Raw genomic sequence first — 11,773 nt, forward strand, 5'->3', positions numbered from 1 at the left:
ATGGCCTTAAAGCTGAAATGATCAGAAAGTATAAAATACAAAACTGAATCTAACATTCAATTAATCGGTTACAAAATTTCTTCAGTATATGATTTAAATGTATGCCTGAGAAACACATAATATTGCCCCTTTAAAAATTGTCTGTAGCACAAGATGATGCCACGTGTCCTTGGCGCTATTGTCCTTTTTGTCTGTGCTAAACGCACCAGCTTTCTTTTGAATACCCCGAGTTAAAAAAAGATCATAACAACGTCATACAACTAGTTATCTACAATTGTAGTTTTAGATTTAGTTGAGCCGGCTAACACAAAAAGCCTAAATGTGACAAATTTGCTTTGTAGCACACATACCTTTGTACAAGAAATTAAGATGGATTTTTTTTAAAGTGTCTAGTTTCCTTTGAAATCGTCCCTTCTCATCTTAACTCAAACACTCCTGTGACTTTTAAGCGCGCAACCTTCCTGCTTGCTGTTGAAATTACACAGCTAACTTTGACAACAGCTAATATGCTGCTTGTGTAGCAAAACCTGTTTTCTCAGACTCATGACTTCTTTTTACCGCAGTTATATTGTGCAGAAAACAATTGCCTGTTTGTGTGTGTGTGTGTATGTGTGCGAGAGAAAGAGAGAGATAAAGTGTGTGTATGCACTTGGGCCTATCTGACTCAGTGCATTACCACACACAGATCAATAAAGATTCTATTCTTGGCCATTAGCTCTTGAAAAAGGGATAGCCTGCCTCCCCTAGCCTTTCCTATCTTTTCCCTATTTACTCTCCTTCGTCTTTTTGGTCTTCTGCTCTTCATTGTCTCTATTTCTCTCCTCTCCTCCAGACAGCAGCAAGCGTTCATCGTCAGTGTCCCAGCAGCTGAAACATATGGGAGGAAATCACTAAACTGATAGTTTTTTTGTTTGTTTGTTTGGTTTTGGCTAGAGGGATCAGACATGTCCTCAGAGGGTACACACTGGCTGCTGCTGTAATTCTCAGTCCTCTGCTGCACTGCCAGACTAAGACCCTTGATCTGCCACTTCCTCTAAACCCTCCGAGGGAGAGAAGAGTCCAACCAAATGCCCTGGCAGGCCATCCAGGCAAGCAAATAAATAAATAAAAACATGATGTGTATCAACACAAACATCCCATAACGCTCATAGAAGTTGCCCACAAGGCCAAAACCAAACGCAGCAGATCAGCAATGTCAAATTTACAAGTGATTAAACCTCTCTCGTGCCTCCGTCATCCGCGCCGTGATGATATCTCCGTCATCAGATAAAGACCGAGCGCCGAGGAGGAGAAGCGGCRTCGCAGAACAGATAGATGACTCCCAGCTCACCTTCACCCGTCTCCGATAAAAACGGTTGGAACGCGAGACGTTCCTCTGTTCGCTCAAATTCAAAGTGACCACTTTCAGCTGGCAGGAAACTGACGCTGATTTTGAGAAAGAATGCATTTTTGATCTCTAAGCCGATTGTGGTTGACGGCCTTCTTGGTTGCAGCCTTTTTTTTTTATTCGAGACGTAGCAGCAAGTAAAAGATAAGCCCCATTAAGCTCGAGTGTTTCAGTTCCTGCAGAGGCACGAACACTGAGCTTCTATCAGAGGAGGGATTTCATCTCCTGACTACTAGGGTTGGGCGATATTGGCAAAAAAATAAATCACGATTAATTGTGGTATTTAGCCGATAATGATTAATTTGACGATTAATCCCCTGGAGTCCCTGGACACCCTTATGTCCTGGTCACATGACTAAYTTAGTTGGAAAGATTTGCTCTTCATAAAAATCTGTTCCAAACTGTCAAAATTACGGACAGGCTATACATTCGGGCTATACATCAAATTTTAAATTGTGTTGCTAGATAAATAAATTTCAGATTTTATTTTTTTTATGTTCGTTATATTTGAAGCGGAGAGGAGCACCGAGTGGACTGACCGGGGAAATATCTAGTCAATCTGCCTGGTGACATTAATCGTATTAATTGTCAAGTGCCAAAAAATAATCGATTAATGTTTTTCTGACGATTAATTGCACACGATACGATTATGCCCAACCCTACTGTCTACTAATATGTGCAGTCTGCTCTGGATGGGTTATGGTTTTAGCTGCGTTGTGAATTTTTAAACCTCTAGAACATGTGGTTATTGTTAGGTTTGTCATGATAACAGTGTTTTTGCTCATTTCTGTCTTTTTAGCAAAACATCTATGAACCTTGAATTAATTCTAATAAAACTCTCAAAATATCATTGGACATAAGATATATTTAAAACAAATTAACGTTCAAAATCAACCCAATTTAAAATGACCACTACAATCAATTGAACTTATTAAAATAATGTCTGTAGCTCGTTAAACTGTTGGGCAGATGATAATGGAACTTTCAGAAAGTGATCATTAAAGGGGCAATATCATGTGAAATCAACTTTTTTTAGTTTTATATCATGTTATAATGTTATACTCTCATAAAAAACATGCCCAAAGCCTTGCTTTGACTCATCCATGCATGTTTGAGAAATCCTGCAGTGTTTTTAGGAAGACATGCTGAGGAGCAAAACGACAGGTGGGGACCAGAAACGCCTTTTGGTACCAGAAACGTCTCTGGGACGTGTCTTTAAGCTGAACTTCCTCGTGGCGGAGCGCCTCCCCACTCCCCACAAATCCCGCCCATATCTCCTGCATGCTCTCGGGTGAAAGTGAAAGTGAAACTGTCTGCTAATAGTTCTCACTCAGTGAAGCTCTTTTCAGATTAAAAACACCTTTGAGGAAATGTATTTTCAGATGCCAAGTAAACTGCATCATAGCGCACCCCCCATCTCATGAGTGCGACCCCTCCCCCGCGCACCGAAATGGGCGAGACAGAATCTGAAGGTGGTTCTTAAAGAGACAGGGGCCAATTTCAAGGTATTTAGAAGAGGAAGTGATGAGAAGATAAGTTTATTTTCTATATAAACATAAAAACAGCATTTTAATAACAGCTAAAGGTGACATAGATACTCTATTATGGTATAGTATTTAAATGTATGCCTGAGAAACACATAATATTGCCCCTTTAAATGTACATCCACAATGAACTTTTGGAATCAACTTAATTCAAGATGTCCACCACAGATAAACAACATCAAATTTACACAAATCAGTCAAATGCACAGGTCTCAAATCTGATATGGTAACAGCTGAGAATCACCAACATTAACTGGTAGGACCAAGATTTTGCAATATCTTGCAATACAACATCGAATTTTATTTACAAAGTTTGACCAAACTAGCTATAATCCATCACTTCTCAATATATGATCCTAGTCTAAAACTCATAATATGCATTCTGTTGAAGAATGCCTTATTAGATTTGATCACGCTTTATTTGTTTTGTTAAGTAAATCAGGATAAATTGGTTCCTGACTGCCGGCAAGCGTCTGCTTTAAAGTTCTCCCTTTTATTGCACAGGTGAAGACTGAGTCACAGGCATGGCTGCCAGCAGGTGGGGAAGAGAGACAACTAAGAGGACGGCTCTTCATCACAGTGTAATGAGCTGGCAAAGGTTGTTGGACAGGCAGCAGAACACATGGAGGACCTGTAAAAACAGCCCCACACAAGCAGGCTTCGCAGGCGTCCTCTGAAGCTATACGGCTCCCTGCGGTGACATTTCATAGCAAGCTGCTGTCCCTGTTTCTGCCAACGTCTTCATATTGCGAGGCGGCCGAGAAAAGAACCCACTTGTGCTGATTTGTGGCAGGTCGTTTCGGCTCGTCCTTTACCGGGAGACTCTATTTTTTTAGCAACTTGAAATATGTGAGGAAGGGTACGGCAAAACAAGGCAGCGATGTCTGTGAAAGCAGCTGCGATGATGGAGTCAGGAGTTCCAGAGYGGATCTCATTAGCTTGTTGTGTGATTGCGTCTGCAAGTTGGGCTTRAATATAGACAAAACAAAAATAATTTTTCCAAAAATGAGACTCTCAAACACAAGTGCTCCATAACACTAAGGCTGAACCTTCAATACGCCTCAACACGGTCTAAAAATACTCAGGAATCAAACCAGCTTACCAACAATATTCTTGCACCACATCTAAGTTTTTTTCTTTTTATTTTGCTTCAAGAATAACAGATTCTTTTGTGTCATTTTCAATGTTTGATAAACATTGATTCATACCTAGTTCAGAAATTTAAAGGCTCTAAAAGTCAACAAATAAACAATTGTGCCCACATAATTTATTACTAAGCCATTGTTGCAACCATCAGTCTTTTAAAGAGTTTCAGGATCAGAATTGTTGCCCAAGTCGTGGAGCTGAATGCATCCAAAATGTAGCAAAACATTTAATAACTCTGAACAAACTAAAAATCTGTGATAKTTTGGTCAATCCCTCATACCTGCCAACATCTGCTGACAGAATGAAGGAACATCTGTTCATGTTAATGAGCAGCTGTGGACTCAAGCAGTTCTTGGGGGGATCTTAGCGTATACTCCCCCGGAAAAAAGTGTAAAATATTTACTCAAAACTACATTTTCCAGCCATTTCAAGAGCATTTTACTAAATTCTTGGGAATTAATAAAACAACATAGTCAGTATTTTACAAAGGTAGAACACTGAAAACCATCTAATGAGGGTTAAACGAGAAACACCTGGAGGAGACACATGAACAGGTGAGTGAGGGCGGGGCTAAGGCAAAAAATTGACAGASGACACAAAATGGAAAAACACTGGAATCAGCAGAGAAAACACAAGGAGAAAATATTAACAGAAAATAGACACAAACCCTGACTGATAAAATGTTATAGAACTTTTTTTGTCCCCCATATGTGACGCCCCCAGATGGACAGCGCCCATAGCCTTTGCCTATACTGCCTGTGCCGCAGGTCGACCCTGACATGGAGGCTGTTGTGAGAATAAACGTGATGTTAAATATTACTGTAAGTGAATGTTTTACTAATATCTTGTAGCCCATGTTGACTTACCTGCTTTTGCCTCCAAACAGATCTGCCACCGATTCTTACAACTTAAGAAGAACTGAAAGGATACAATCTGAGCGCCCCGCTCTGAGTGCCGACGGCCAGGATCTTCTGCACGGGGTCAAACGCCATAGCCGATGGCTGATAGGGGAAGCCGTGACGAACGGTCTGGTTTATTTGCAAAGAGATGGGGGGAGGGGTGGGGGGAAGAGAGATTTGATGGCAGTGAATTTCAATTTTCATTTCACAGCAGGGGTGTTGTATTGTCAGAGGATGTCACACACCTGACTTTGGTAAACAAATGCTCCAGATGGATGTGGAAACTGTTATGAAACTGAAGACTGAAACTGTGGAGAGAATATGACTGAGAGGAAATAATGTTTGTGTGTTTTGTTCTAGTGCTGGTATCCGGACTAACATTTAAAATTCTTTTATAATCATGGGTCTATTTTGAGATTCCTTCTCGCTCGTTCCTCTCTTTATGTTGTCTTTCTCTCACTGCCTCCCACATGAAGTCGTGATTACACTGAAGTCTGGAAATAAAATACATCAATAAGGGGGCATTTGGTGGTTATTTGTTGAGGGCACTTTTAACAGCAACACTGAAAAGTCTTTCTCACTTTAGTCTATTAGTGTGACTGTAGTTTTATGGCATCAGTCAGCCATTGGTACACTGTTGGATTTGTTTGCTTAGTGGCAGAAGGCTAAAGCACATTACATAAGAAGCACTCAGAGCAACGCAGACACCTGCTTCTCTTCCAGAGAAACGTTACAGACAGTTTTTGTCCGGGCAGACAGCAAAGGTGCAGGAGSGAGTCAGAAGTGTGAGGAAAGACAATTCTATCAGATGTCAGGCTGGTGCTGATGCCATTTTCCYACGAGCCTTTAGGTGTGTCAGTCTGACTCTAGATTATTTTTGCCTGGATCATCATAACTGCCTTTGTGTGCATGTTGAGTTTGTCTCCTAAATAATGTTGTGAACCAAAGAGCTGTTTCAATAAAATCCGCAGAAACTGATAATTATACGTAGAAATAACTGATTATCTTTTGAAATCAACGCACTTCAAGGTGGATGCCACAGCTAAGCAATATTAAATAAACAGATATATACAATACTATATATATTTTTTGCTGCTATCTTGGCCAGGTCACTCTTAGAAAAGAGGTTTTAAATATCAATGAGTAAATGTCCTGTTTAAATAAAGGATACTACTACTACATAGGCTATAATATAGTTAATTTTCCAGCTACTGAGCTAAAATGTGGTGTGGTAGTAGCAGAGGGTCACTCAAACTATAGGAAGGTCTTTGTTTGAAAGTTGACCCATTTCAAGATAACGGTCAATGCTAATCAGTTGTAGCAAACACAAACATTTATATGATYTAACTCAGTCAGTTTGAAATATGTTGACGTAAAATGTAGTGTGGTAGTAGCCGAGGGTTTTCCCCAACATATAATCTGAGCGCAAACAGATTAAAGTGCCCGTGACATCAATTTTTTGTAATAAATATAAATGTCTTTTTGGAAAGATAACATTGATAACATACTGCAAAAAAGATTTCACGCTGCTAAGATGAACGGTTGTTGAGATATTTGCATGTGAAGTAACAGGAAGTGATGTCAAAGGGGAATGTCTGAATGCAAACAGAGCAGTGCTACTATGGCTAACAACACAGACTTTGTTTCAATAAAGAAAAACCAGGGAGCTCTCTTTSTTAAAGAGTTCCCCTTTGATGTCACTTCCTGTTTCACTTTAGCTGAGTCATTAGCCTATATGCCACAGCCATTGATGACGTATTTCCGTTAAAATTCCTGCCACGCACATCYCTTCCACTTCCTGCTTACTGCCTTTGTTTTTAGCGTTAGCTGCTAGTACTAGTYTGTGAAAAARTCACAAAAGTTAAAGCATCTGTGAGCCACTGGTATAAAAYRTGAGTTCTGTTGTGTGCCGTTGTGTCCACTAACCAGCAGGTACAAAAGAGCAGGGGTTCTCAAACCTTTTGAGTCTGGGGACCCCTTACAAGGGTGAAAAAAATTCCAGGGACCCCCTCATAAAACACGTGCTGTTTTAAAAGACAATTTATTGTCATTTCAACCTCTAAATGCCATGGGAATATATATATTTTTAAGTTTATTTAAGCAATAGAGTAGTTAGTTTTTCTACATTTTCCTCTCAAAGAGGAGGAAAGGTGACAGCTGTGGATCATAGCATTACAGGGAAAACTTAGCTATAAAATCTCACACTCGCGTTTATAATCAGCATTTCTAACCTGGGGATATTCAAGAGCCAGAGTCAGAAATGAGAAGACGGAGGTTACAAAAGGGAAATGTACGATTATCCCCCTTCACTGCCAAGACAGGAGACGAAAGACCACCTCCAGACGACAGCTAGCAGGAAGCTAACACAGCAGCCGGTACAAGGTAGGTGTGTGTGTGTGCGCGCATTTGTGTTATACAGAGTATGAATTTTTTTAGGTACCTTTGTCATGAGTTTTATGCAAAAGTAAAAACTTGTTAGAGTGTATATTACAGAGTAGACAAAACACGAGTACCAAGAGCCGCAGAACCACCGCCTGATAATCATTACGTTTTCAGTTCACCAACATTGGAGAAAACGATCCAAACCATACAAGTAGCCCATCAATTTAAAGCCCAGACTCTGCTCTTTCCAACAATATAAGTGTCACAGCTCTACATGAAATATTCGCAGAACAAACAGCCAAGGAATAGCGAAAAAGGCTAATTTCTGGAACCATAAACACGAACGTCTTTCCTTTGTTTTTATGGCTTTAATCCACTTTGGMGTGATTTTTTTCCCCACTTGGCTGGACCTGTACGTGTCCTGTGTTAATGTTGGTACATGCAATATGCTAATTCTGTACTGTGGAGAACACTGAGTTGTTGTCGAGTGAAAAAATCTTTTGCTAACACAGTGTTGCCTGCGAACTGGAAGACCGGTGCGTGGCTAAAGAATGCGGAAGTGCTCGAATCGGAAGTCTGTGGCAGATAGGCTATTTCAAAAGAAAATATGCCAATTATGTGACATAACGGTTAAAATCATGTGTATTATGCCAAGTTTCTGAAATAAGAACATATTTTCCTTGACTTTTGTATTTCATGGATATGCATGTCACGGGCACTAGGAGATCTTCACAAGGCGGCTACTTTCATTTTCAAATTTTTACTTTAGGGATAGTTCTTCTAGATTATGTTTGCAATTTGGGTAGATTCACAACTGAAAACAAATATTTAATTTCTGAAAGAGAAATGCTGACTCCATCCGATCAGGCCCGTTGAGCGATGGTAACACAAAGGTGTTTTTGACTATGATGTTACCTAAAAACAACTGTACAGGCCAAAATGGATCAAAAGCCGACATAAAAATGAGTTAAAATAATTCATAGCTGAGCCTGCAACAAGCATGCAGCTTAAATGCGTGAGAAAAATCAATAGCAAGTGCACCATGTGGTCTATTAAAACTCCACACTTAGTCATTAGAGAACAACTGGGGATACGCTGAATTAACTTTGCAGTGGGCGAAGTTGTTGCAGGAACATGAAAACTGCACGAGTGTTTAATTATCCCATCCGTTGTTAATGTGACAAATCAAGGCAGACTTTTTATTCCCGGCTAAGCTGCCCCGCTTCAGGCACCATCAGTCCCAGTGGGACAGGGGGACCTTGAGATGGAGCAATGTGTTTAGAGGTCTGAGGGGGGGAAATGTGAGTGAGCAGCAAGAAGTGGAGACACACACACAAACACACACACACACACACACACACACACACACATCCATCATGACCAGCCGTTTTGTTAATCCAGTCCCAGCAGATTATGCAAGAAAAGGATCAGTTCGGCCCAGCCCCTAATATGACAGCTCATGCCATGCGCACATCCAGCAAACTCTGGGATTTTACAGCATGTGTGTGTTAATAACTAACACACACACGCTGTAAAACAGTTAGTACACACTGTGCGAAATCATCTCTGTGTGACTGAATGGGTTTGAAGCGTTCAGAAGGCTGCACTCACCAGGATCTGCCATCCAAACACAGATTTTAAATACTTTAAAAAGAAGATGCGTGAAACGATCTGTGATGAATGAAAGGATTCTGTGGAGCGCACTTCTCCTGAGCGCGCGGCACAACAAGCAAACAACACAACAGATCCTTAATGATGCCCCCCCACACACACACACCTTGCAGAGCTGGAAATGCTCGGACTGGAGGTTCTCCTGAACCAGGTGGTTCTCCTGTGGTCCCACTTGGACAGACGGCGCGGAGGAGGACACCTCCTTCAGCCCGTCCAGCACCTTCCTGATGTTGAACTTCTTCATTTTCACGCCGCAGAGCGCGGAGCCGGAATCGCCCGCAGAAGACAGATGATGGTGATGGTGATGAGGAGGAGGAGGAGGGTGGGGGGGTAGTAGCCACTTTCTTCCTGGCGCGCACGAGCACGCGCACGCGCTCTCGTCTCCTCTGATATCCCCCTCCGGTGAGCCTTACATTTTTAGTGCCCCCCGCCTGTCCTTTTAGCGCAGTGTCTCCATTCTGGCGCCCGCCGCACAGGTCGCCTCTTGAAGAAAGGTGGAGGCTGCTGGGCTGGGGGGAGGGGGGGAGGGAGGGAGGATGCTCGGGTGGAATTTACTCGCTGCGTTTCCCCCCCTCCACCCCACTCACTGCGTCTCGGTGGCTCTCGGCTTCCCTCCCCTCTCCTCTCCTCTCCTGTCCTGTCCGAGGTGTGAGCCGCTCAGCCAAGGCAGAAATGCGGCGCAGCGGCGGTGATGGTGATGCTGGAGCTGCTGCTGCTGCTGCTGCTGTCGCTCTTGCGCATGTCTGACAGAATGAAGGGTTCAACTAAAATCCCGCCACCTCGCCTGCCCACTTTCTCTCTCCTCATTTCATCTGCCTCCAACGACAGCGACTCCCTCCCCTCCCCTCCGGATCCCAGTAGCCACGTAGTGGGAATTTTGCTCCACTGCACCTGGTGATGCTGGGATGTTCCAAGCAAACAAACCGGCGCTTCTGGCTCCTTGTTTCCACTGCAGCCTCGTCCTCAGAGCGCGCTTTGTGCAAGACTGGCCRTGTTTAGGTCCTTCAAAACTGTGTTAAAAACTAAATGTACACTGAAAAAAATAACTTGTAAGATATACTTGAAAAAATCCTTATAATTTGCACTAACGTTTGTTAAGTAATTTTAAATGCTACAAATTCATGTAATACTTTATTTCCTCTCATCATTATCTAGTAAAAGTTATTAAGAATATAGTTAAAGATTTGTGAATAAATCAGGTAAATTTTACTTAATTTGCTCAATTAAATCTTGTAACATATACTTGATCAAATTAAGTAAAATTTACCTGATTTAGTCAAATATTTAACTCTATTCTCAATAACTTTTACTAGATAATGATGAGTAAATATTACTTGAATTTGTAGCATTTAAATTTACTTAAACGCTGGTGCAAATTGTTACGAGGATTTTTTCTAGTAAATCTTACAAGTTCTTTATAACAGTGCACATGCGTCAAGCACAATGTTGCAGCATGACAGCTCACAGCTACAGAGAGAGGTGTAGCTCTTGTTGTAGTTCAAGACTTCACCACCAGGTGGTGTTTTTGATGAATCTTTATTGGATTCTTCTTCATGAACAACACAGACAAAGTGAAACTCACAGGTCTTATTAATGACTAGGCCTACCACTCTCACTTATGGTTACTTCTGCTGAACGGTTTAACACAAGTTAACGAACACACAACGTAGAGTAACACAACAGACTAATTGCTGAAAGAACAATGTTAACCAATTCCCTAAAATGATTTAACAGCCACAAACATGAATCCTRCCCACAATCCTCCACTGCAGTCGCATGACAAACAGCCAAACACAGCAGAATGCTACAATATGCATTCCCTGTTCTCTGACAACTAAATATCACCTACATTATGACATCAAACTATTGCACACCAACAAATGTATTCAATCAAAAGAAACCAGACAACTTATGTTTTATTTCCACCATGTCTTGTCCTCTTCTTGAAAAGTGAAGCAAGGGAATGAGGAGCAGCAGCCTTTGTGTGCACATGCACACAAAGCACTTAAATATTACTGGTAAAATAATATTAGCATTTACTTTTTATACAGTAATATTGATATACAATATGTGTATTGTTTATTTAGTCAATTCTAGTAGTTTAGATTTTGATATTTTTTTGTAAAATTTAAAAGAATAATTAAATAAATGTTACTACACCCAAAAGTTTGTTTTTTCAGTGCAGGTGATGCCTTTTGAGAAGGATCTGGGTCAAAATCAAAGTATTTTATCAGTGCCATTAATACACAATTTTGAATTAAAGCTTGAATCCAAATTGTTTTACTTTGGGTATATAACACCAATTTTCAACAAGTCATTACTGATAAAAGAAAAAGCAAGTCCCAATCATAAATCCTCTTCAGATCCAGATTCAAACCCAATTACAGTTAATTCTTTCCAATGATCATACAAAACAATTCACTTTCATAACATTACAAACGGTCAAATAACTAAAAAGCCAGCAGATTGCTTTGAACCTTCGCTTCTTCACAATCTCAATTAGCTAGCTGTGGTGGCCWTTTTAAATTGGGGGAACTACAAAAGACAAAGAATTGATGCAAATGATTACTTTCTGCAATTTTCATTCAATTCCATCAAGTGGTTATTTTGCTAATACTACAGATAAACACAGAGACAGGCAAAATGAGTTCTTCTCAGTATCAACTTTGGACCTTTTTCATGCAGGAGTGTCAAACCCATTTTCTCCTCAGAGGGCCACATGAGCATTTTGTACGCACTCAAAG

At 40.9% G+C, this 11,773-nt stretch overlaps 1 protein-coding gene across 4 annotated transcripts in view; it reads right to left on the minus strand.

The window, feature by feature from the left end:
• The window catches only part of stxbp5a (syntaxin binding protein 5a (tomosyn)), a 138,104-nt gene extending 128,276 nt beyond the window's left edge, over nt 1-9,828 (minus strand). For 3 of the 4 annotated variants that reach the window (XM_014011575.1, XM_014011574.1, XM_014011573.1), the window contains exons 1-2: nt 9,136-9,828; nt 5,008-5,105 (exon numbers count right to left, since the gene is read on the minus strand). In XM_014011575.1, coding sequence (XP_013867029.1) covers nt 5,008-5,105; nt 9,136-9,273 — 236 coding nt within the window. In that variant the 5' untranslated portion in view covers nt 9,274-9,828. Of the gene's footprint in view, nt 1-5,007; nt 5,106-9,135 lie in introns of those variants that run through there. The other variant, XM_014011576.1, reaches the window with a different exon arrangement.
• Between the last annotated feature and the right edge of the window lie 1,945 nt (nt 9,829-11,773).

This window comes from Austrofundulus limnaeus, unplaced genomic scaffold, assembly GCF_001266775.1.
Source record: "Austrofundulus limnaeus strain Quisiro unplaced genomic scaffold, Austrofundulus_limnaeus-1.0 Scaffold82, whole genome shotgun sequence".
NCBI lineage: Eukaryota > Metazoa > Chordata > Actinopteri > Cyprinodontiformes > Rivulidae > Austrofundulus > Austrofundulus limnaeus.